Source organism: Tauraco erythrolophus, chromosome 6 (genome assembly GCF_009769465.1).
Source record: "Tauraco erythrolophus isolate bTauEry1 chromosome 6, bTauEry1.pri, whole genome shotgun sequence".
Lineage (NCBI taxonomy): Eukaryota > Metazoa > Chordata > Aves > Musophagiformes > Musophagidae > Tauraco > Tauraco erythrolophus.
In genome coordinates this window covers 31,259,964-31,286,900 of record NC_141470.1, presented here as the reverse complement: position 1 = coordinate 31,286,900, position 26,937 = coordinate 31,259,964, and the positions used below count along the sequence as shown (strand labels likewise).

The window sequence follows — 26,937 nt, the reverse complement described above, 5'->3', positions numbered from 1 at the left end:
GAATATCTGAACGGGAGGTTTTGAGGTTGTGGCTCAGTCATGGAGTGGTGCTTCCTCCTGCCCAGGGCTTCCCTGTTTGGTGCTGCTTTGCTGCCCTTATCTTTTACTGGTGTATGAAAAACCTGCCAGCGAGGTTTCGAACTGGGTTGTTTGGCAAGCACAGCCACACCTCCGCGTCTCGCAGCTGGAGCGCAGCCCGGTCCTGCGCAAAACTTCAGATCAAGCCCGTGGCGAGCAGCCCTGCGCAGCCCGGTGGCTGGAGGCTCTCTTCTGCGATTCCCATCAGGTTTTCTGCCGAGACGACAGGACATTTTTCCCATGTTCCATGAGGTGCTGCGGGGCTCGTTTCCACCTAGAGTACTGCCTTTTCTGGCAGCTGTCCTTTTCCAAAGGAAGGAGAGGAAAGAGACTGGGTTTTATCACTGGCGGGTAAGACAAATTGTGGCGCTGTCTTTGAGGCAGCATTCCTTGGCTGATGCGTTCAGCAGCGATTTTGTGTTGCTGCACGTGTGGAAAACGTGTCCTGTTCTTCTGCAGGAATTAGTCAAAAAGTTTATCTTGGCGGAAAATTTTTGATAATAATGCTAATGGAGATTCCATTTTTCTATTAAATTCAGGGTCTGTGGGAGGCAATGCAGAGCAGGGAGCAGGTCTCTGTTTCCTTAGGTTGTGGGGAACAGAATGAAGCTGATGCCAAGTGCTTTTTTGGGGGGAGAGTCCAGAATACTGTGCTTCTGATCAGTAGAGACTAAATGGTGCTTATGTGTTTCCTTGCAAAATATCCTGGATTACCGTTCCCTTCCTTTCTGCTCTCTATCTTATCCCACAGGGCTTAATACTCTAAAGTAGACAAAGATTAGTTACTTCACCCCCGATTCAGAATACAGCGTAAACCACATTAGATAAAGTGGTTTCAATGTGTTTGTCCTTTAACTGGTGTATGATCATGCCATTGTATAAGATGGTCTGGCCAATAACCTGGATTTTGAATAGCAGGAAACATTTGTGAAGGGACCTTTGCCTAGGAGATCTGATTTGTCATCTGATCATCTGCTCCATCCCTCCGCCCCATTCTACAACTTAAAATTGAGGTGACCATTAAATGTCACAAGATGGCCTGCTGCCTGTATGCCTCTCTGTGCTTCTGCTTGCTGTGTGATTAAAAATTATCTGGTTGACTTTTTTTTTATGTTGTTGTCTAGTACTTGGAGAAATCAGGGTAGAAGAGAAAAGTGTTAGCCTCCTGTGATTTCCATTAACCAGTAAACCTCTGGACATGATGTTTCCCCTCAGGTGCTCCCTATATAAATAAAAAAATTCAACACTGCTTAGTGAAGTTGTGCTGGCTGGTAGGGAGAGATTTTTGTGTTGACTAATTAATAGTGACTAGACAAAAGATGAGACAGCAGATCATCCTTTTGGCTTTGTAGGTGAATTCAACATGATCAGATTTCTTTAATTTTCCAAAGTTCAGCCTTAGTTTCAAACCTGAAGACAAACAACAATGAACTGGGAGTGAGCCCGCTGTTTGCTACTGCTGTTCTAGTGCTGAGCTGCTAGAACTCTCATCACCTGACTGATGACAAAACTTTTTTAGGGCGGGGTCTGAAGTCTTCTTTCGTGACTGTGGGTGCACATTTTGGGGGAAGGAGGGAAGGTGCAAAGGATGCCTAAGAAAGCCAGGAGTTTGCTTTTTGGTTTAAAAGCAAGCTTGTGGCACTTTGGCCAGAAGGAAAGGAATTATGAGCAGCAGTGTTTACTTGGGAGCAGGAGAAAGAAGGGGAGAAAGTGCTCTCTTGGTAAATTGGGCATTTCTTTAAGCTACCTGATTTGCTTGGTATCTGTGAACACAAGAGAAAATGTGGCTTAGAAGTTACATTTTCATTTGCTATTGACAACATTTTTGTAATGAAGCTGCCAGGCTTATGGTGAGTCCTCATGTACACTGAGAGATGTGGAATGGATCCCCACACTTGCATCTGACAATATGAAGGCAGCTGTTCTGGGCTATATGAGAGTAAAGACTACTGGGTCCTGTAGCTGGGATAACCTGTTTTGCAGTTCCTTGCTGCTGCAGCAGCGCCTTCACTTTAGATGAAAGACCTGTTAGCAGGGTTGAGTGTGTGAAATTCAGTCTTGTACCCTCATTTGAGAATTTTGAGGGGTTTTTTTTTGCATCAGATGCACTCTCCTGAGCTCTGGAAAAGGGGTGATTCTGAAAAATCATTAAACTGCAAAGTAGCAGTTGGTTGCTTGCATCTGTCACATACATTGCTATGATGCCATGAACACTGGTATAGGCAGAACTGTCGTCATTTGCTGTTCATTTCCCATACAGGTTTCTTGCCTGCCTTTTCCCTGATGCACTCAGGTAGAGCATATCTGATACTCTCATGCTTCATTACTCTGCAAGCTCACCTTGCAGCACCTTATGACCTTGCTGTGCCTTGGCTAAAAGATAAGTAAAAAAAGGCACATGGGAGGGTTCTGGCATAATTGCTGGGACAGACTCGGGAGTACAGTGAAATGTCTGTTGCGTTGTACGCCCTTAAATTACGATCTGGATGTGGAAAATGTATCCTCAGCTGTGTAATGACTGACTGCAAATCAGAGGTTGTTGGAGACCTTTGGAAGGACTTTCTTATGAACATTAACTATCTGTTGACAGATGGTGTGCCATAAAAGAAGGATATGCTATCTTCAGGGTGTTATGTGCTTCCTCTGCTGATAGTGTCCGAACTCCAGTCATGCTACGCGAGTGAAGATTGCTTTCACAGCAGTAGGGGTGTGATTATGTAGCTTCATTTCTCAACAACCTGAAGAGTTACAGCACCTTAAGGAAGTTGATGAGAATAACATATGCAATCTTGAATTTCTCCCTGTAGTCCATCCCAAACTTGATGAGGTAGAAAAGGAGGTCAGGCTTTGCCTGAGAAACTAGTGTCAGTGATTGAGCAAAATAGAGGTGATTAGGAAAGGTTCAAAAAGGAAGAAAAACTAGCATCTGAAGGGTAGACCTCATAGTAAAATTTGATGTGAAGGGGTGTCTTGTTCCCATAAACAAATGAGGGAAAGAGTATCTTCAACATGTTGATGCTGCAAATAAGAACCTTTTAAGAGTAATAATAACATAATTGGAGTTTATTTGTACAAATTTAATTTGGCACCTGCGTGTGGGATCTTAGATGATGCATATGACTTCCACCCTTGTTGGTCAGGGTGAATGGTACTCAGTACAAAGATGTTCAGTATGCTATGTACGTCTTGGTTTTATTGTGTTGTACAAACCCTGTTTTGCAAAAGCTGGCAAGTATTTTAGAGTGATAAGAAATAAGGAAAACTCCGCAAGTATGTGACTGTTTAACAAACAGTATAGTTCCATTTATCAGATAAGGAATAGTCAAGAAGAGTTTGGCAGTTCAGAGTTCATTGGTTTCCTTGAGATCCTAGTTAGTGATATGTAGGGCCTACGTTTTCATATAATATTTGACACTCCACAGCATTTTATTGTAAGTGAAGATCCTGCTGAATTCAGTTGTAGGTGAATATTTAGCATATCTGAAATTAAACTCTGGTCTCAAGCTAACCATGTAGAAAATAATGAATGTGTAGTAACTGCTTGTGAAAAGCATTTTGAAATGGGATTTAAGAATAGAAAAGGTTCTTAGCTGGCCAGGACTGTGTCATAACTGATGGCAATGAGGCAAAATCCCATTCTGTTTGTGAGCCTTACGCAATTGCTTCTGTGCAGTCTGTGCACTTAATCCCTTCAAGCTGTTTTCTCTTGTCTTCCCCTGCCCTCTCCCCACTTCTCCTTCCTGATCTTCTAGGATTCAATCAGGTTATTTTTTTTCCTCCTTCATGTCCAGGCATTTAGATACTAATATTACTTCCTAAAAATAGCCTCCCAGAAGCTTTCAAGAGCAAGGATTACTTTTTGATCTAATGCTGGTAAAGAGGCGTGCACATTGAGTGCTGATACCAGTAACAGTCCAGAATGAAAAGGAATTTAAGGTTTGTCTTTTCTTAAACTGTCATGAAGTATGTGTTCCTACAAGAAAGTGGGTTTTTTCCTTGTTGTAAACAGTGTATGCTTTCTATGTCTTTAGACCATGCTGTTAAGATTCTTGCCATGTCTGCTATTACTCAAGCAAGCATGTTCCCTTGGCAAGTAGTCTTAAACTAGTCAAGTCATGATTAAAATTATGTGAGCAGCTTCCGTATCTGTTTATCCTTCAGCAGAAATGAACTAATGAAGCAATTAAAAATTGATCTATAATTAGAGGAAACCCTAAAAAAGGACTTATTTTCTGAAGTCTGAGAGGCGTTACCCTAAGACATCACTCATTACTGTGCTGAAAGGGAATTGAGTTTCCTTCTAAACTACTTTAGTCTTTCTCCCAGGAAACTGGAAGTGCTGTGTATGTTCCCAAACTGACTCATTAATAGTTTGTTTTGAGCTGACTGGTCAGATGCGTTTCTCTGGACTGATACTAGTGTGGTTATAGAACAGGCATTGCAGTTGAGTTACACGCTGAGCTTGTTCCTCTCTTTTCAGAGGGAGAAGCACCCTTATTACAACCTAACAGTGAAAGTCCTCCGAGCCAGAAACATCAAGGGTACAGATCTGTGTAAGTATTTAGTCAAGGTATTATGGAAATAGATGGTTTCTTCAGTGCGTACCTGTAAAAGAGGTAGCATTGTTGTGAGAACTTACCTACATATAGTGTATTACCTTTGTCTGGAGAAAGGCTTCTCTTGTAAAGCGTTATGTGTATGGACTTGTGCAAAGCATTTGACACTGTCCCACATGACATCCTTGTCTCTAAATTGGAGGGACATAGATTTGATGGGTGGACTGCTCAGTGGAGCAGAGGAGGAGTGAGCGAGCGACCTCGTGGTGGCTTAGCTGCCGGCTGGACTGAACTGTGACAGTTGATCTTCCTCATTTTGAATAGTAATATCTTTTATGAAAAGCTTTATGGTTTGGATGAAACAGGAGAGAAAAAAAAAAAGGTACCTAATGTTCAATTTGCTGCTGTTTAAAGACTTGTACTTCATTAAAGGCTTTTGCTTTACAAGACCAGCCTTAAATTTGTATATTTCTATGATGCAAGGAGATCTAGAAAATGAGCTCATGGGAAAGAGTATGCTTGATTAAAGTTTTGCTGATGTCTGTCTCTACACTCTCTGCTCTAGTGTCCAAGGCAGACTGCTATGTGGAACTAAAGCTGCCCACTGCGTCTCCCATAGTCTCCCGAACTCAGGTGGTTGACAACTCTGATAACCCAGAATGGAATGAAACTTTCCAGTACCGAATCCATAGTGCTGTCAAGGTAAGGACTTCACTGTGTGGAGCTGATTGGGCTACCTGTGTTTGTGTACTGGCTTACTTTTCATACTTCATTCAAAACCAAGGGATTGTTATTACCCTCAAAACCAGTGTTGTTTGTAAGGTGTCAGTCGTCTTCAGTGGTACAAAAAGCTGTACTATGCATGTCCCATGACAAGCACAGCAGTTTGTTACTGCATTCTCATGTAATGCAGCTAGACTTTTCCACAAATGTCCTTGTGATTCAACTCAGGAAAGTTAAGTTATGACACTACCTACTAGAGTTCAAGGAAATTCCTTAGTAAAGCAAGTTTCTATTTGAGGATTGTTTCTACTTCCCTTACACAGCCCAGTGGCTGAGTGAGGATAATGGAAACTAAATTTCAAACCACTTTCCTGCTTAGTTCACTCAGTCAAGTTTTGCCATCAGTTCCTGTGATTGCAAAAAGCAAAATTCAAACTCTTACATAAGACAGTACATCTGTCTGCTGTCTGAGCAGCACCTAATAGTGTATCGAACAAAGTTTTCAGATAGTCAGCATTCAGTCTCAAAGTAGACACTAACGGTAAAGAGAAGGAAACTGTACTTTAAAAGATTAGTCTTAGTATGGCACTATAACTTTGAATAACATCCTAGGCTTTGGAATAAGGTGCTTATTAACAAGAAACTGTCGCAAAGGTGGAACAGTTATTGACTTAAATGGTAAGAAAATTGCAAGCTAAGCTTTAGAGCGTGTGAGCTTTTTCTTCCCTTGCAGGCTCCTGCGGCCACAGTCTGGTTACTGCTGCAAGGCTACACCAGCATAATTCTAAGTTCAGTCTTGTTGCCTTGAAAACTAGTTTTCAAAACTAGTTTTGAAAACTGCAAGGCTGTTTTTTGGGTGCCATATGTACTCATTGTGTCTATTTCAATTAGTTTCCACTGGACTTAGTTGTGCTGAGACAGTGTTGAGCAGGAAGTGATAGATCCCTATGACATCCTGGACTGAATCATGCTGAAAGAGTGGAAATTGCTGTTACTTCCTTGGGCAAATCTGTGCCTGAAGCTGGTGGAGAGTACTGCTGCGTGCCTTCAGCTGGGGCCTCTCTCTGCTTGGGAAGCTCAGAAAATCCTTTAGCTGAACACTGTCAACTAGGAGCTTTTTGTTTTACTATGCTGTAAGTCATGCTGGAAATAGTGAATTCTCTTCAGGAGCGGGAAAGGGGAAGGCTATTAATTAATGCATAGAAGTGCCTATTGTATAGATCTACTCAGTTTGCAAAAGTGTTTGTGTCTCTTCATCTGAGGCTGTTTCTGTTTGGTTTTAGAACATTCTGGAATTGACACTCTATGATAAGGATGTCCTGGTCAGCGACGAGCTCACGTCTATCGTCTTCGATGTAGGGGGCATGAAGCCTGGTCAGCCCTTGCTGCGCACTTTCAAGTTGAATCCTGAGGTTAGTCCACGGCTTCTTCCCAAGTCACCTGCAAATAGCTGCAGCTGATTGTACAGAAATCCAGCAATACGTACTGGTTGATTTACCCATGTTGTAGAAGCCAGAAGGGGAAAATGCATCAGCAGGTGATGACAGCATGTATGGTTTTGCTGTTATCTGAGATGTTTCTAAAATCCCTAGTGATTTTTCTTTTGGTGTCTGTGTTCCACAGTCTTTTGAATGCTCAGCTAAATGAAACTTGGGATGACTAAAAGTGTTTTGCTGTCTTTCAGCAGATGTTAAAGAGAATTGATTTTTCAGGAGACTGGAGCAGCGTGAACTAGGCTTAAAATGAAAGGCATTTGCAGTCAGCAGTCATTGTGGGAACTGCAGACTGTCTTATTTAATTCAGTTTGAGGTGAAGAATTTTATTGCTGCAAAGGTTCCCTCTATATTTAATAAGACAAAAGCCTATGAAAAGCTCATCTTCCCTGAGTTATGTTACATTTAATCTCTGCTTCATGTGGGTGACACTGGTGCATATCAGCTGCTCTCAGTCCTGGTGCACTCGTTTATGAACTTGAAAGACGACAGCTTGTTTTACATAGCTAAAGCCACATCACCAGTCAGATCTTTTTTGTAACTGCCTCAAACGCATTCCTAAGATGGGTCTGGATTAAAGGGGAGCTAATGTTTCTTTCTTAAGAAATCAGGCTTCAGTGCTGTTGGTGTGGTCAGAAGCAGACTAACTGGTATGCACTTAGCAGAGAGGTGTTGGTCACTGTCACAGGCACTCTAAATGATTTGGGATCACAGAAAGAGACTCAGTAACTCCCTTGTTCCCATTGAGTCTATCCTGTTTGCTGAATGCTTAAGTCATCTTGATCGGTAGTTACAGAACTGGAAACTTCAATTTCAGTAAAGAGAATTACCCAAATGGGCTTCTACTTAGTTATTTTAAAAGCTGTGTTAGGTCTGGTATCAAGCATTTACTGTATGCTATGGTTAGGGAAAAGATGACTGGATCGAAGTCTATACAAGGCAAAGACAGCAATAGGCTAAGAGTGCAATCTGCTGAAATAATAAGTTGGAGGAAGCACAAAGCCTCATGTAGAAGCTGTTTGCAGAGATGACTCTGCAGTGGTACTTAAGCCAGAAGAGTTGTTTGTTGTCTTGTTTTCTCATTAGCAGAATAACGGATCTGAGAGCCAGCTCTCACTTGTGTGCACTTGTGTCCTCAAACATAGATGTACCTGGTCATATAGGAAATGTAAAGAGGAATGTTTAAAGAACAAAACCAACAAAAGGCATAACTTTAAACCTTCCAAAATTTAACTGGAGCTTTTGTAAGAGCAACGAAAATAGTTACTATAGTTTGTAACAAAAAGAAAGCTTTAATCTATTGGAAAAATTTCACATAGTTATTCTCAAGATCAAGGGTCACCTGTGTCAACTTTTATTTTCAAAGGCTAATGAAGAGCTGGATGTAGAGTTTTACCTGGAGAAATGGTGAGTCTTACCCGAAGAGCTGAATGAACTCCTGCTATGCAGATATGTTGTCTTAGTTGCTTTTGCTGTGCAGGGACAGTCTTGCCCATAAAAAGGCTAATGCTTTACAGTTCTCTGTGGTGTTGAAGTTGGTTAACCAATGGCTGATTACAAATATCCTAAAAGCTCCAGTTGCCAAAATTTTTGAGGTACCAAAAAAAAGTGAGTTTTGCTGGACTTCAGGGGAATGGCAGTGCTACAAAGGAAAGGAACGTTTTGTGGATGAGTTAGGAGTGGAAAGCTTCACAGTTAACCTTGCAATGTAAACAAATGAATGTTCTATCTGATAGTCTATCTAAGCTCAGCTCTTCTTTAGGTTATCGAAATAACTGAGATGGGGAGACCTTATATCATGTGCTTATAGATGCAGACAAATTATTTCTTTAGCATTTTTTCCCCCATGGTTCTGTGAAGGGAAATATACTTGGTGTCAGTCTAGTTTGCATAGATCTCTCGCACTGAGAAACATTCTCTCCCACTGCTTATCCAGGCAGTTAGTTTGTAAAGTACGATGAAGCAAATTAAAAACAAAACTGAATTGCATTAAATCTCTTCCTTTCACAGCTCAGACGCCCCTACAGAGGTATTGACCAATGGAGTCCTTGTGGTGAGTACACAGAAGTCAATTACATGTATGTTGGGGTTTACTCCTGAAGGTAGGTTTTTAGTCGTGAGAACACAAGAATTGTTGAGAATTCCACTCCTGCTTCCAAATAGTTCCTATTCTCTCCAGCATCTGCCTCTCTTTTAATTTGCTAGTTTAAAAAGCTTCCTCAGTTTTTAAAACTTGTACCAACTCACAGAAAGGGTATTTTTTTTTTTCAGTGGGACTGTTTTAAAATGTATAAACAAAAATGTCTTTAGGAAGCTAGTGAGTCTTGTAGACTGTACTGAGTTTCCTAGCCTAGATGCTGGCCAGGTATAGTCCCCCTCCTTATCTTAACACCTATTATTACCAGATTACCCAGGATATGGAGAAGGCTGAGGTACTCAACGACTCTAGAGCATGAGCTCTAGCCGCACAGCCCAAGTCACAGAAGACAAAGACAGGGACTGGGAGAATGAAGAGCTGCCCACTGTAGGAGAAGATCAGATTTGAGACCATCTAAGGAACCTGAAGGTGCACAAGTCCATGGGACCTCATGAGATGCACCCACAGGTCCTGAGGGAACTGGCAGATGAAGTTGCTAAACCATTATCCATCATATTTCAGAAGTTGTGGCAGTCCAGTGAAGTTTCCAGTGGCTGGAAAAGGGGAAACATAGCCCCTGTTTTGAAAAGGAGAAAAAAGGAAGACCCAGGGAACTACAGGCCAGTCAGTCTCACTTCTGTGCATGGCAGATCATGGAGCAGATCCTCCTGGCAACTATGCTAAGGCACATGGAAAATAAGGAGGTGATTGGTGACAGCCAACATGGCTTCACTAGGGGCGAATTCTGCCTGACTAATTTGGTGGCCTTCTACGATGGGGTTACAGCGTTAATGGATAAGGGAAGAGCAACTAATGTCATCTACCTGGAGCTGTCCAAAGCATTTGACACTGTCCCGCATGACATCCTTGTCTCTAAATTGGAGAGACATAGATTTGACGGATGAACCACTCGGTGGATAAGGAATTGGCTGGATGGTCGCACTCAAAGAGTTGTGGTCAATGGTTCAATGTCCACGTGGAGGCCAGTGACGAGTGGTGTTCCTTAGGAGTCAGTACTGGGGCCGGTACTGTTTAACATCTTTGTTGGCAACACGGACAGTGGGATCGAGTGCACCCTCAGCAAGTTTGCTGATGACATCAAGCTGTGTGGTGTAGTCGACACACTGGAGGGAATGGATGCCATTCAGAGGGATCTTGGCAGGTTTGAGAGGTGAGCCTGTGTGAACCTCATGACGTTCAACATGGCCAGGTGCAAGGTCCTGCATGTGGGTCAGGGCAATCCCAAGTAGAAGTACAGGCTGGGCAGAGAATGGATTGAGAGCAGCCCTGAGGAGGAGGACTTGGGGGTGCTGGTGGATGAGAAGCTCAACATGAGCCGGCAATGTGCGCTGGCAGCCCAGAAAGCCAACTGTATTCTGGGCTGCATCAAAAGAAGCGTGGCCGGCAGGTCGAGGGAGGTGATTCTGCCCCTTTACTCTGCTCTTGTGAGATGCCACCTGAAGTACTGTGTTCAGCTCTGGAGTCCCCAGCACGAGAAGGACATGAAGCTGCTGGAGCAAGTCCAGAGGAGGGCCACAAAGACGATCCAAGGGCTGGAACACATCTGCTATGAAGATAGGCTAAGAGAGTTGGGGCTGTTCAGCCTGGAGAAGAGAAGGCTCCGGGATGATCTTATTGCAGCTTTCCAGTACTCAAAGGGGGCCTACAGGAAAGCTGGAGAGGGACTTTTTACAAAGGCATGTAGTGATAGGACAAAGGGCAATGGATTTAAACTGAAAGAGGGGAGATTTAGATTGGATATAAGGAAGAAATTTTTCACTCACAGGGTGAGTGAGGCTCTGGCACATGTTGCCCAGAGAAGTTGTGGATGCCCCATCCCTGGAAGTGTTCAAGGCCAGGTTGGATGAGGCTTTGAGCATCCCGGTGTAGTGGAAGGTGTCTCTGCCCATGGCAGGGGAGTTGGAACTAGATGATCTTTGAGGTCCCTTCCCACCCAAACCATTCTATGATTCTATGATTATTTCTAAACTTTGACCTGTGCCATTAGTAAGTAGGTGATGCCTCCCCCTCTCAGACTCAAGAGTTTTCATCTTGAGGGATTTGTCTATTCTCTTGAGGCAATCAGTTTAAGAAAATCGGAGCATTATACAGGTGTTACCCCCTCTTTTCTCCTCCCCAAGGAAAGGGACTGGAGTGATGTTTTTTAATAAGGAGAGTTCATAATTGTTGAAGTGTAGAGTTTTAATTTTTTTTCAGGAAAAAATAGTGGCATTGAACAGCATGGTTCTGCAAACTCTTTCATAGAGAGTCTTCTGTGTTCCTATTTCCCTTAGTGAATCAAGCTGCTTAGTGGAGTAGTTTCTTATCTTTTAGAGCAATTATGGCCAATTAAGTACCTCATCTGCTGTCCTAGAAGGGAAGCTGATGATTGAATGGTGTGAGAGACTAAATTTCATGAGGACATGGACGATCCAGGACAGAAAGTCAAGGCAGAATTTGTGAAGTGGTTGCTTCACAACTGAATCTGAATACGTTCTCAGTAGGTACTCACACATGCATTAAGAAAGGGTGAAACAACAGGAAAACCCCAGATGTTAAGAACTTGTAACTATGAAGTACTGGTTGCAAAAACACCCCAGTAACTGGAATAGGAAGGACGATTTTGAAACAAGCAATCCCATCCTGCTGAAACAAAACTTGCTCTTTATTTGAAAGATCTAAAAAATCCTTAATGGTTTTTTTTTTTGACTGTTTGCACCTGTAAACCTACACCTAATATAGCAGATGGATTAAGCTTCAACGAAGTAGTGAACTAAAATCTCGTGACCACAGCTGGCTTTTTTTCATAGGTTCATCCTTGTTTGTCTCTGCAAGGCACTGTCAACAAAGAGGGAAAACCAAGAGAGAAACAGCAAGGTAGGGCTGCCTGCAGAGATCTGCTTTTCAGCGTGTTTATTCCTTGGGAAAGAGGGGAGCCTTGATTCTCTCTCTGTACAGTGCATTTTTATTTGCTGACTACAAAATTAGCTCTAAGTTAATTTTGCTTTTATTTTTAATATTAAATACTATTGGGTCACTTCCACTGGGTACCACAAAAAGGAGTTTTTGCTTGGTTTTTTATAGTCTCAGATACACTTAACAAGTATCTGATTTTTCAGCATTTGTTTAAATGTCTGCTGTGGTCTAAACTTTTTATTCTAATGCACAGGGAGCTGTGAAGTTAAGGTGTCTGTTCCAGGGTCATATCAGAAGCAGTTGTGTGTTCCTTGGAGACCAAACAATGAGAAGGATTATGGAACCTCGTTTATCTTTCATGTGGATAAAGAAATGTGTACAGACCTGCAAGTGGAGCTGGAGCAAACCATATCTGTCCTACAGGTAAACATCTGTGCTGACTGCTACAAATTTACAGCCCACTTTTGAATAAATCCACTCTGAAACCAGTGCCTGAAAGTCCCTGAAAATGTCCTTGAACATAAATTGAATGGCCTTAATTTGATCATAAGAAGGCTAGGGACTTCTTCAGATGTTCAGGGATGTCAGTTTTGGGTGTGTTATTCGAGTACCTGTGGATGTCAAAAGTTTGCATTGAGAGCAAGTTTCTTGAGGAGCACGATATGTATGTGGTGCAAGAGACTCTGTTATGAAGGCTACTAATCACTTCCAGATATACTTTTTTGATAAAACTTAACACTGTGATGTTGTAACTGCTCAGATCAAAATTTTCTAGGCTAGAATCTGGTCTTGAACAGATGTGTTATTTTTCTGGTTATGTATTAAGAATTTATGGGCAGAGATAAGATTTTATTTATCGTTACATTTTATATGCTACCATTTTTTATTTTAAAGATTGAATAAAAATGTCAGACTTTGCGTTGGATCTTTGATGCTGAGTAAGGTGGTGAACTTGTCTTTAAAGCACCAGGGAGGGTATACTTTTAAATCTCTGTTCAAACTTGGGGATTAAAAAAAATCTGAATTTGCACTTGCTTGCTACATGAAGACATCTTTACTTTCAACTGTTGAGCTATAGCAAATCTATTTTAATAGAAACTTGTAGAACACTTGCTACTTGCAAAGTTTTATTTAGCTTTGTCTATCAGTACGCAGTTTCTACAGGTACCCATGCAGTGTGTGTGTCCCATAGGAGTGACTTGAATATTCATTGTGACGACTGCTTCCTAGTATGGCCCGACACCAAAAATGAGAGCAAGGAAACAATTTATTCTGTGATGTTATTCATCCTCACAAGCAGTTGAGCAGCATGAATGCAGATGGTGATCTTGACTACTCTAGAGGCAGCTATGGAGAAGATAACACAAAAAAGAATATGGAAGAATAGCTTTGCAATGGGTGGGATTGGTTGGGCAGCAAACATGAGCTGAAGAGAAACCTGGACTTAAGTAGGCAAAAGCTCAGAGTCAGGCAAGCAAAAACCACGGTAGACAGAAGTCAACCCTGGAGACTGGCACAGATCATAAACCTGAACCAAACCTCCCCCAGCGGCTAGCAGAGCATACTCCTTCAAGAGCTGACGTAGAGCACAAAGCTATCCAGTCTGACATTTTGTCTCTTATGAGAGGTAGAAGAGTGCCAGGAATGTAGTAACGTTGTTTGCCCTGTACCTAAATGCATGTTATTTGCCCCTGTTAGGAGAAGGACAGTGGGCTTAGAGGGACATTTGAGTCGGGACAACTGTTTTTGGTCAGAAGGCATCTGTAAAATCTATGAGTAGTTCCTTGTCTGTCTTCACTTCTCCTTGTGAGAAGGGTGACGACCTGTGGTTTCTTTAAGGTGCTGTCTCCTTCTAAGGGTTGAGGCCTGCGGTGGATGTAGAGGCTTCTGCCCACCTGGTAGGCTGTGTAGGTTTGAGTTTGGCCCTGTGAGATGAGGGGGTTTTTAATACGCCTCTTTTTTAAATTTAGGAATCTGCACGCAGCCTGTGTTAAGAGAGCTTGCTACTTGATGATACAACATGGGAGAAAACTCAAAGATTTTTCTGGCAAACTTTAATTTGCTCTGCTTGTAAAGATGATTATGTTTTTTAATTGCATGCTCCCATTTGTCCCTAAGGCTATTATCTTATTTCCTGTTTTGTGGTATTCTTCTGTATGTCTAACACTGTTGCCTTGTTGGTATCTTTCAAAATCTTGCTTTGAAGACAGAATGCAAGTTCGCTTGTGAGCTTTCTGACACATGTCAGAACACAACTATTTTTAGGGGAAATTTTAGATTTGGAGATGAAGATTTTTTGCTTGTGGTAGGCATTTGTGTTGAAAAAAACCCTAAACAAACCCCAACAAACTATTTGAGAGACAGAAATAATCCTAGCAAAGATCTGTAGGCAGAGAGCAGGATAGTCTTGAAAAGCCTTAGACTTTGGCGAAAGATTTAGTTATAATGATCTTAAGGATTGTTTTGACATATGAAAGTCATCTCTAACTTTTTTCTGGCAAACTCAAATAATATTTTGGTTTTTTATTAGGATGGTGTGAACCCTGATATTGAAAAGCATACTACAGTTCTGGGATTTGGGACTGTACCAGTTACTTCCCTTCCTATTGGACAAAAAGTTGATAAAATCATTTCTCTGGGAGAGGTAATGTCAATATTTTGCACTTCTTTTAACATGTTTGGGATAACTTTTATCCCCATTGCGTATAGGCATTTGGAAAGTTAAACTGCATGATTCTTAGAAGTGCTGTTTTCTTGGAGATCTAGAATGAAGTACTGAGATTACTCAGTGTAATTCTTCTAAAAATGTTTTTGTGGCTGGGTCTTGCAACGTAAGTGTAAAGTTCATCACTTTCTAAAGTAAAAAGTCTGTTAGAATGTGAAAGAAAAATATCAGAGGAGGGGAAAGGCAAGAAGCTTGCAGAAGAAATAATTTTTTTCACCCTGCTCTCTGAGTACATGTTTTTACTTTCTGTGGAGACTATTGAAAATGTCTTGAAATAGGTGCGAGGGGAAGGTATTCCAGAGATGTAGTTTTGTGGGTGAGTGCTCTTCTGGTTAGTATCTAGTGACTCATTGATGTCACAGCCCCTAGTTAGTACTTCCACCTGTGTAGTTGCTATAAATTGCAAGATGTATTTTCTCTTTTCACAGGGACGAAGTTTGGATATGAGTTTGAAAACTGAAGAGAGGTGAGTGGGAACCTCAAACACATCTACAAATCAGGAAAGACTTTTATTCTCATAGTGAAGGAGCTGAGTGACTCTCCCTGCTGTTCTGGGAGGTCTGTTGTCTCCATTGATCTCTTGGGATAGATTAAAGAAAAGTATCTTTGGTTGTTTTTCTTCTGAAGGCTGTGACTCTTCACTTTGCAGATACTATCTGTTGGATTGGTGTCAGTCCTGCTGAAATCTGAACAAATTCTGTGTTCCTAATACTTAAATGTAAAATAGTTGATGGTATAAATATTAAGTAACTTTGTAAGGTACAGATAGGTCCCACAGATAGGTCTCAGAATATGTGCAGTGCTGTACTGACAAATAGGAAGGGACATCTCTGTGTGAAGAGCTTGAACTATAAAATAGAGGAAGGGTGCAAGCAATAAGAAAAGAATAATACACAAGACGAAGCAGTTGGCTAGTAAGTTGATAGGGTCATTTGATATATAGTCATTAACTGATGACCCTGCTCCCCTTTTACAAACTTAAAACAAGCTTATTGGTATTCAGTTGTCCCTTTCTGCCTCTTAAATTCAGAACCTTGAGTTTTAAAATTGCTCTTCCCTTCATTTCTCCATCCATGTCAATACAGTGTTCTCGGTTGCTAGAGACCAAGTTTGTGTGTTCACGGAAATTGCTTTTTCCTGATACTTACAAATCCTCCAAAATTTTTGGTTTTTTTGTCTTTATTTCTATTTCAGCACTTGGGATCTTGATATACGTCTGGGTTTTGACCTCTGTAAAGAAGAGAGAGAGTTTTTGGACAAAAGGAAGAAAATAGTTTCTGAAGCACTGAGGAAGACTCTTCACTTAAAAAAATCCCCACCAAAAGATGAGGTATTGAGCATGGTGCTGTAGTGAGATTCGAAAATCCTTTGTACTTGGTTGATAATGAGGTATTGTAGGATTCTTTGCCTGTAACCAACAGGAAACATGGTTCCCATTGACCATGGCATGTGATAGATACTTGTGACGTTTCAGTTCTGAAGTCTCAAATGTTATTATATTTCTAAAATTTTGAGGGATGTGTGTATGTCTTGGAATACGAAAAAATTGAAATTTCAGAATGTTTGTACTTTCTTTAGTTGAATTCTTTCATCTTGGACTTTGAGCTCTGAGTTGTGATGGGAAAATCTGTTTCAGAATGGTTAATTTGAAGCTCAGACCACAGGAACAGCTTCCTAATTGCTGATTTGAGGACACTGTTATATCTAGATAGCCTGATACCTTGCTCTGTGATCTTTGGGTGCTGTTATAAGGACGATTGCCTTTTTTGTTCTTGTATATATTGTATGGCATGCAAATAAATGTGTGATAATATACATGACTGTTTCAGTAAGTGACTATCCCTCACATGACGCTGCTATGTTTTATAGTAAAAAAATATATTTTGATTACAAAGTAGAGAAAGGAGTTCTGGTTGAAATCAAACCTGAAATTACTTGAAATGTAAATACAAATAGAGAATTTTATCTCTTATTTCCATAAGAATGAGACTTAAATGGGATTAGTTCTGTAATTTATTGGCAATTCAGAAGTCTGTGATTGTGACTCCTGAGTTTGCTGTCTGCAGGTTCCAGTTGTAGCGGTACTGGGGTCTGGAGGTGGGATGAGAGCACTGACGTCGTTCTATGGCAGTCTCGCTGGGCTTCAGCAGCTGGGCCTTTTGGATGTTGCAATATATCTATGTGGGATTTCTGGCTCTACTTGGTAAGTTACATGCAGTGTTGATTCCAGAAACTTATAGATGAATATGGTAGCGTTGATGCAAGATAAGGCCAAAACTGCATTTGTGCCATCTGTAGACAGGTAACAAAATCAAATAGTTTATCAGTTCTCACTCATGAGTTCTGATGGGGATCCTAAAGAGTGCAAGAGATTCGTTATCACTTCTAACCCATACAGCTACTGACTAAATTTATGAATCTGCTGCTTTTGCAAGCCTGGCAGTTGAATATTTGAAAGTATTACATGAATAAAACTGCTGTATGCTCAGAGCCCTGACTTCAGAAATGTCTCCATTTTCTCGCTTTTGCCAAGAGGATAACTGAGGTGGTGCAAGTCACTGGAAACACGTCCACATGGACTCCACCTTCTAAAATGACGTATGTGGCTGAGCAGAGGAGTAACACCAGCTTATTCTTTGGGTGGACTGGGGCAATATGCTGGAATGTTAGATGTGGCTAGAATATTTCAGTAGCTCAGTTCTTGGTGTTTGTGGTGAAATCATCCCTCGTAAGTACACATTGTTTTCATTAAATGATTTCACTGAGTAGTTGTGCAACCTTGACAGTATAATCCTCACTTCCAGAGCTTTGTGTGTTAAATTAATGCCTGTGTGTACCTAGTATTCTTCTACTAACCTTGTGATCTGGCCTGCCCCTTTCGATGCAGAGACAGGCTTTCAAACAAGTGTAGACATGTGTTTATGTGGATAGCCAATAGTCCAAACTAGTTTCTTGTTTAATCAGACCTGTGTTCTGGTGAAATAGATGGCCTCTATTGCTGTATGCAGTAGCACCCTCCCTGTCAGCCAGTCTCTCAGGGTTGTTATGGCCTGTAGTTAACTCGTATTTATGAACCACTTCATGTGCGCTAGCATATGATGCTTGGAACATCCTTGAAATGTAGGTTAGCAATCAGGATGAAGTTGTCCTGTAGGCATCAGGGTTTTCAGCACGTTTTAGAGTTCAGAGATCCATTATTAAGGTCTTTTCACAATGTTTTATCTTTCAGTTAGACTTTTCAAGCTTTTAGTTCAGTGCTGCAGCATGAGTTATAACTAGCTAAAATTACTGTTTACATGAGGGCCATTGTTACTGATGACATTAATATATATGTTCTGCAGGTGTTTATCAACATTGTATCAAGACCCTGACTGGTCGCAGAAAGACCTTCAAGATGCAATCAGAAGAGCTCAGGGTACTGTGTCCAGCAGCAAAACAGGGGCATTTTCCCCAGAACGACTGAAATACTATTTCCAGGAGTTGAATGCAATGGAGATTAGTGGACGGAAAGCTTCCTTTACAGATTTGTGGGGCCTTATTGTGGAATATTTCCTACAACAGAAGGTAAAAGATTTCACGTTTGCATGTGTACTGCTGTTTGGCTTTCAGGTGGGGGCTCTGCCCGCCCACATGTTGTGGGTCAAGAAGCCTATTACTCTCTACTTTCGTGAGCTGTTCTGGAATAGATGGTGTTGTGGAATAAACATAGGGATTTGTCATCTCCTTCTGTCTCGGGTTTCCCAGCACTCTTCTTTAGTAAAGAATTTTGAAGTCATATTAATCAGTGCTATAGAATCATAGAATGGTTTGGATTGGAAGGGACCTTAAAGATCATCTAGTTCCAACCCCCCTGCCATGGGCAGGGAAACCCTCCGCTACACCAGGTTGCTCAAAGCCTCATCCAACCTGGCCTTGAACACTTCCAGGGATGGGGCATCCACAACTTCTCTGGGCAACCTGTTCCAGTGCCTCACCACCCTCAGAGTGAAGAATTTCTACCTTAGATCTAATCTAAATCTGCCCTCTTTCAGTTTAAAGCCACTGCCCCTTGTCCTATCACTATATACCCTTGTAAAAGGCCCCTTTTCAGCTTTCCTGTAGGCTCCCTTCAGGTACTGGAAGACATTGCTATAAGATCACCCCGGAGCCTTCTCTTCTCCAGGCTGAATAGAAAAATGTAGTTTTATTTGGAATGACTGTTATTAAATTAATAACTTCTGTATTGGGAAGGTTAAGCCTGAGAGAAAGCTGTTGGTTTTGCAAAATGGTGTTACTGTGCAGTATTTGCTATGCTAATTGAAATCGGAGAAGTAACTAGTTTATTAATAACACCAGATATTCTACATATGCAACTGCAGAAATGTTCTGGCAAAATCTAACCATATGCATGGACAAAGGGAGGAAAAGGGACTTTGAATTAGTAGTATTGTTAGTCAGAAACGCTAAGCAACAACAGCTTCAATTTATCAAAGTATGGGTACAGAACTTATCTGACTAAAGCGTGCTTTTCCTTCCTTGCTTGTGACCAGGAAGATCCATCAAAGCTGTCTGATCAACAAGAAGCAGTGAAATGGGCCCAGAACCCCTATCCTATCTATGCAGCTGTCAATGTGAGACCTAATATTAGCAGTGATGATTTTGCAGGTATAAACATGGCAAATCTAATTTTTTTTTTTTTTGCTAAAATCCACTAATTCCTTTCACCTATCCACTTCCTTGGATAGTGAGTAGCTGACAACAGGAAACGTGGCTCAAGTAGCAGTTGGGTAGTGCAAAAGGCAATAGGATGCCCATTGGCAGAATATTATCATCCTGATTGCAAATGCTCTCATTGTGACTGCAACAGAGAAATGAGATTCAACTTTGCTGGCTGCTCCACGTGTTTTGCTAGAAAGTGCCTGAAATTTCTGGGAGCTGAGAGGGAAGATTCTTGTAATGCACAAGTCTGTCTCTGAATCGGAGAATTGAAGTCCTTTGGGTGACCTACTTTCTTTTGTAGTCTTAGATAATCATTTTTTGTAGAATTCATGTAAAATGATGGATTGGCAACCTTGTAGCACACATCAAAATTGTGGCATTTAGCAGCCTGGGTTCTTGCTGGTTATACAATTACAGTAAAAAATGAAGACCAGTCCTATTCCAGGTCACTTGAAACTTTAAATATGGTGCAGCAAGTGAGGATAGATACAGTGAGATAGGAACACAAATGCTTGTGTCCATCTGTGTACGGCTATTCGACTTGTTTGGTTTGTTCTGGAAGAGTGTGTGTATGACAATGAATTTGATTTTTAAATATTTGTGGAAAGCTTTCAAGCATGAAGGGACACTTTGATAAGCAGACAATGAAGTCTGATGTAGTGAATCAATTGAGTTTTCAAGTCAGTACTGTAATAGTTGCTGAGAGATTGTAAATAGTGTGAAGAAAGGCTGAGAAAAGTGAAGTAGCTTCTATATGTGATGGAAAAGCGAGCCATCAGAATGGTTTAAAGTGGAAATAAAATAAGTAGATTATTTCTGCAGTAACAAAGTAAGGATGGAGCAAGATGGGATTTTTTTTTTTCCCCAAAAGCCAGGAAGAAAGGAGGTTGTGTTTAGTCAATGAAAGCCTGTACAAGAGTTTTTTTATTAATCATGTGTAAGATAGAGACTCACTGAGAAGAGGGCAGGGAAATCCATAGTCATGGTGAAATAAGTGGAGAGACTCCTTTCTGTCTCTCTTGTATGAACAGAAATCATATGAAAAGTTTTCACCTGCATTTACTCTGAGATGAGTAAATATTGGCTTTTTCTTAGAATGGTGTGAGTTCACTCCCTATGAAGTTGGATTTCGCAAATATGGAGCTTTTATCCGAACAGAGGACTTTGACAGTGAGTTCTTCATGGGACGGCTCGTCCAGAAACATCCAGAGCCTAGGATTTGTTTTCTACAAGGTATGAATAAAATGGGGAGATGGGAAGGTGCTATGCTGCTTTTGGGACTTATCGACTTAAACCCATGACTTTTTGTCCCTTCCTAAAGAATTTGAAGAAGTGAAAGACATCAAATTTTTCTCAAAGTTTAGGTGAGGTTTGTAGTATTACAGTCTGATATCCTGAAACTGCAAGACGACTGTTATGGGCTGCCTGTCCAAAACTTCTGCTTTAGGTCTTCCCATTCTCTTACCATCTTTCCCTTGCTTAATATAAGAGCTTTTCTTTTGGAGAAGTTTTTGCATTATATTATTACACTAGAATTTGTCACATGATTAACCCAAAGATTTAAATTCAAACATCACCTGTTAGAATAGCAGGGATCAAGTGACAGCCCTCTCCCATGGCAAATGGCAGCAGAATTGTAGACCTTTTGGTTACACTGTGAAAAGCCTTCTGAATATTAAATTCTTCCATGTTTCTCTTCCAGGAATGTGGGGCAGTGCCTTTGCTGCCAGCTTGGATGATGTCTGTCTGAAGGTGGTTGGTATAGGACTGGGCTTTCTAGATTCTTTCAAAGATGTTATCAAAGTTGTAGGTAAGAACATATAGTAGGATTTGTCAAAAGATTCCTGGTTTTGGAATGATCATACAAATAATATAACTCAAATGTGCAGTGTGTAGTTTTCAAGATTAGCATAAGGGATGGATTTGGACAGATATTTCTTGTACTGTGTATTATTCCCTTCCATCATGCATATAGTAAAGAGAGTAATTACAGCTTTCCAGTACACTTTCTCTTCCTCCTTTTTAAAAATTTTGTCTTTGACCTTGACTGTAAATTTGGACTCCTTCTGGGAGCTGTCTTACACATGTACTGCAGTGCAGGGGTCTTAATAACGAGAAGAGGAAGAATGGAAGCTGAGCAGGAGGTGGAAGATAGTTTTCAGTTCCCTTCTTGGCCTGTTTTTTGTAATCTTGAATAAGCTGGTTGTATGTTTATGCAGTGTTCTCCATTTGTACAATGCCTCCTTAGCAGTAAAAAGAAACTGTATTAAAGGCTGAGAGTTGCTCAGGTGCATAGTTAAAGCCTTATAGTATTTAATGGGGGAGAGAATTTTTTTCTTTGCTTTTGCAGCCCTGTTTTTTTTCCCCACACACTTTTGTTTTTGTAACTATAAATGCTACTGTGTGTGGATGACTGTTGTCTTATGAGACAGAAGTGGTTGTTACTTAGTAACAAGGGTTTCTCTGTGTGGGTTTGAAATTAATCTGGACAGTGATTTATGAGTAATGCTATTCCCTGTAAACAGGGCAGGTAAATTGTGTAACTATAGAATATGCAACTCATTTAAATTTCATTACAGTATATTATTAGAGGACAAATTCAGTCTTAGGACAACAGGTCAAATACTGTAGAAAAAAGTCTGATTGAAATATTGGAACTGGACAAGATTTCTCTGTGTTCTGCATCCTTCTGTGGCTTCTGCAGATGATTGCCGAAGATTCCATTTCCGAGATCCAACACGACTGAAAACTCGCTTGGTTATACCTGGGGGCCCCTTGTTACAAATTTTTCAGGATTTCTTCAAGTCCCGGGTCACATGTGGAGAAACCTTCAACTTCATGCAGGGATTGTATCTTCATAAAGATTATGTTAACATCAAGAAATTTGTGACTTGGAGAGGTAAATAAGTCTGTATGTATCTGGGATATCAAATAATGTGTTTAATATTCTCTAACAGTCAATGTTACAGAACCTAAGTGAGCTTGACTTTGTTCCATTGAAGTCAGGGAATTTAACCCTTATGCCGTGGCAAAAGATTTGCTCCATTATGTATAAGGCAAGCTCGTCATTAGACTTTACAGATCAGTCTCAGATGAATATGCATGTGGGAATGTCCTCTTTTTTCTTCTTATAGCCCCAGCATAAGCTTTGTTTTTTGCTTGTGCCGTGGTGTGTAATGAATCATTATAGTCACTTGTGTTACTTGGAGTGTCTTACAGGCACTCATCTGGATGCGTTTCCCAACCAGCTGACCCCCATGGAAGAGAGTTTGTATTTAGTGGATGGTGGCTTTTCTATCAACTCTCCCTTTCCTTTGGTACTTCAGCCAGAGAGGGATGTGGATGTTATCTTGTCATTCAATTTTTCCTGGGAAGCTCCGTTTGAGGTGAGAGATGTAGCTGAGCACTGTTGCATGAAGATAAAAGCACAGAATCATATTCATAATGGCAGCAGATTGGTTGATGTTGAATACAAACACTAATGAAAGAATGCATTAAAATAAATCCTTACCTCTTTCAAATATTATTGTACTGTACTTTTTACTGTGAATGTCATGAGGAGATGGAAAGTGACAACTGTAATAAGATTCAGAACTTTTCAGAAGCCTAAATAGATTGTAACCTAAAATAAGAAAATTTGCTTCGCTCATATGATCCTTGTTACTTAGATGTGTGCTTCTAATGGAAAAGTGACTATTGGTGATTTTCTTCGTGCAAACAAGTTATTTCCTCTTTATACAAGTGTTTCTTTTTAAGTGCAGAAAAGTCAAGGTGAATATATTTAGAGCAAAAAAATATAGAAAGTTTCTGCTGCAAACTGCTGATGTTTGGTAGCAGTTCCTAGTTCTGCTCTTCATTCTTCTTCTGTATCACCAGCCAGAGAAATAGTTTCTGCCAATTTGAAGTTGGATTTCTGTCACTTTTTTTTGTGTGTGTGTGAAGGTGTCTCTCCCTTCGAAGATTGTAGTTAGATGACCTTGGAATATCAGCCACACCCCTGTTGAAATTATTTTTGTTCTTTGACAACAGGTTTTAGAACTGACTCAGAAATACTGTGAGGAGCGGGAAATTCCTTTTCCAAAAATCAAATTGAGTGAGGAAGATGAAAAGAAGCCAAAAGAGTGTTACATGTTTGTGGACAATAATAATCCAAAGGCTCCAATTGTGCTCCATTTCCCATTGGTGAATGACACCTTCCAGAAATACAAAGCTCCAGGTAAGGGAGCTGTATCTTAAAGAGCTATTTTTACAATCCTTTGAGTGTATTGATGGGGAAAATTCAGTGGACTCAGTTTCCCTCCTTTCATTCTGTTATTAAATTGTCACTTTCATTTAAGGCAGAATCAGCTTCCACTAGTTTTTTTTGGAAGACAGTGGGGGAGAAGAGGCTGACAAAATTAAAAAAAAAAAAATTTAAAGACTGGAAGAATAAAAATTGGGCAATATTTTTGCTTCTTTCTGAACCTTTCTGCCGTGATACCTGATTTGGTTACTCTGAATATATAAGTTACCCTGAATATATAAGAAAGCACTATAAATCAAATTAAATAGTAAATTAATTTGGGTTTTGGGTATGAATAAACAACTAAGAAGCAAAGTGTTGGGAACCAGTCTGTATGTCAGATCAGGTAACTCAATACTAAGTGGCCTGTGCCCTTGTAGTGTAAGGTCAAGTGACAAATGATCCTTGCTTCATTTAATGTGATTAATATAGGCTGTAAGGCCCACCTCAGTCTATCAAGCAAGAGCACTGGGATGAAACATAGAGCTATACCTTTAAGAAGAGACAAAATTTGGTGTCCTATTTCTCCCGCGCTAGGAGGAAACAGCATCCTGAAGAAAAGCTTTGGCATACATAGAAAAGAATGTGCAGGACTGATGCAGGCAAGGCAGATGGAAGGCACTCTGTTAATGCTGTCTGTATTAATGCCATAATGATTGCCAAGCCCTGGCTGTGTTTCCTCATAACAATGAAGAGTTTCAAAGTGTTGGACTTGAATATGGCTCAAGACTATTCTTTCTATAATAGCAACAAGCAGAAGTGTTTTTAGCAAATTACTTTAACGTCAGTCTTTCAAGATTGGTATTTAAATTTGACTGGAAGGATGCTAAAACCACGAGTTACCGAATTTTAAAGAGTGTACACTAACTTCCTAATGTCTGTTGATCTAAGGGTGTTAGTGTATTTTATTTTAGTGTAGAACAGCACTTCCAGGAAGAATTGAGCTTTGTATTTCCTATTTTGAGCTTGATTGATTGTTTAGTGGATCCATGATTATCACAATGAAAATGTTTCTTCATCCTGTATTTTGGAGTCTAGTAATAATACTTTACCTTCAGCTTCCAAGTGTTTTGGATCCTGAAGGAGTTGAAATCTCTGAGGAGAAGATTTGCGGAAAAAGTTAAGGTTCAACAGAGTTATCCGTTATATACTGCTTGCAGAATCTAACAAAATGAGTCTACTACAGCTGATTTATTTTTTTTTCTTTTTACCTTGCTGCAGGAGTTAAACGCGAGTCAGAAGAAGAGAAATCCCTTGGTGACTTCGTCATTGAGTCAAAAGATTCTCCTTACCGTACACTAAATTTCACCTTTGAGCCATACCATTTCAGCAGATTAGTGGAAGTGAATCGTTACAATGTTCTGAACAGCAAGGACATTCTCTTCAAAAGCCTAAACTTGGCTCTGCATAGGAGAAAGTTGAAAAAAGTCATCAATGCGTCCAAGAAATGAGGAGCTTCCATAGCTGAGGATACAGAAGGGCTGCAGCGTATGAAAGCCGTGTGGTTCAAGACAGAATATTGGAAACTAGTAGCTGGAAACTGTCTTCTTGGGAAGGGAGTAGCATATGTGATACTGAAAATTCATTCCAGATAACAGATGCTCTTACAAAAACTCAAGGATGGACAGTACAACATGGATGTTACTTTCTCATGTCAGGGGGAGTCGGGAATTACCTGGCCCAGTATTTCATCTTACAGTGGCTGATATCAGACGACTAGGGAGACCTATTCAAACAGGTCAAGCATCTGCAGAATAATCTTCCAAACTCCACTGAGCGAAGCACCTCTTTCTGTCAAAGGTGCAGCACTGTTCGAGGAAACACTGATTTCTTCTATACCTTTATCTCTCTTGCTTTTTGAACCTCCCTCTGTGAATTTTACAATTTACATCATCTGGCAAGGAACTCTATGGATCGTAACTATGCACTGAGAGAGGAAACGCGTCCTTTTGCTTTCAACTTGGTACTGGCTGATGCCCATGGACTTTCAAGACTGAACAATCGCCATCTGCTTTCCATTTTTGCCATTCTTGGTTTCAAAAATCTCTGTGATATTTCCTTCCTACCCTTCTCAAGGATTATAATGGCTTTTAGTCTCCCAGAAGTTCAATACAGAGTACCTTACTTTGGTAACCATTTGTTTTTGAGGAAATAATAGTTCACTTTTTTATATTTAACAATTAAAGACACATCATGGGACTGTGTTGCTTCTTCCTACAGTTTGATCATCATAAGCTGATGAAACTTGAAAACCACTCTAAGTTTCATCTTTCTCTTTCTGTGTAAGAGGAAGGAAGGGTCCTGTGAAGAGTCTGGATTAGGTATTTTTTTCTTACGTTTGGGCTTGCAATTCAGCCAGACCTTATAGCAGTCTTCCAGTACCTCAAGGGGGCCTACAAGAAAGATGGGGAGAGGCTGTTCAGGAGGGCCAGTTGTGATAGGACAAGGGGTAATGGTTTTAAAATAGAGAGAGGTAGATTCAGGTTGGATATTAGGAAAAAATTTTTTACCATGAGAGTTGTAGAACACTGGAACAGGTTGCCCAGAGAGGTGGTGGATGCTCCATCCCTGGAGACGTTCAAGGCCCGCTTGGATGAGGCCCTGAGCAACCTGATCTAGTTGGAGATATCCCTGTTCCTTGCAGGGGGGTTGGACTAGATGGCCTTTGAAGGTCCCTTCCAGCCCTAACCATTCTATGATTCTATGAATGTATATATTTTAGAAACATCAATATTCAAGGTAGACCCACCTTATGAATGTGAATGAATAAAATGATGTCAGATGCTGCTATGCTGTGGGATGGAATTCACCTCAGTCTGCAGAAAGCTCAGAGAAAAGTACTGAATTATGAGGTTGGAAAATATCTAATGCAAAAGGGCGGCAAACAAACACTGTTTACATTAAGCTGAATGTACTGATTCTGTATTTGAAAACAGGAGACAGGAGATTTGTCTTTTCTGAAATGATGTAAAGGCTTGTAAATGGGTATGATTCTTGATATTTTTTTAAATGTGTTTTTCTTTTAATAAATATTAGTTTTACTAATGAGCTTTTCACAATTTTTCTCACAAACACTTGTCTTAAAGTATTTTTCCTTATTCCAGTAGAAAGTAAGCAAAAATCAATGTAGTACTATATTGCATAGTTTCTTTTATTATATTAGGATACCTGACAGTGGGAAAGCGATACCGAGTCCTTCTCAGACTGCTGCTGCACAGCAGTAGAAAGTAATCTCTTAATTGTGAGACTTCTGTTTGAGGAAGCTGGATTTTTTTAGATGTATTTCAAACAATGACTTCATCTGGGTGTTTAAACTTTCTTGATATCTG

General features: G+C 40.4%; 1 protein-coding gene across 1 annotated transcript; it reads left to right on the top strand.

The window, feature by feature from the left end:
* The first annotated feature begins 318 nt into the window (after window positions 1-318).
* PLA2G4F (phospholipase A2 group IVF) lies at window positions 319-25,390 on the top strand. The gene is made up of 20 exons (XM_009991104.2): window positions 319-429; window positions 4,559-4,631; window positions 5,200-5,336; window positions 6,641-6,769; window positions 8,217-8,257; window positions 8,861-8,903; window positions 11,798-11,864; window positions 12,157-12,326; window positions 14,434-14,547; window positions 15,057-15,094; window positions 15,823-15,958; window positions 16,695-16,831; window positions 17,970-18,192; window positions 19,158-19,272; window positions 20,422-20,559; window positions 21,029-21,136; window positions 22,031-22,225; window positions 22,546-22,712; window positions 23,356-23,542; window positions 24,830-25,390. The coding sequence occupies exons 1-20, from the start codon at window positions 319-321 to the stop codon at window positions 25,057-25,059; spliced, it is 2,559 nt and encodes an 852-aa protein (XP_009989406.2). The 3' UTR covers window positions 25,060-25,390.
* Window positions 25,391-26,937: the final 1,547 nt, after the last annotated feature.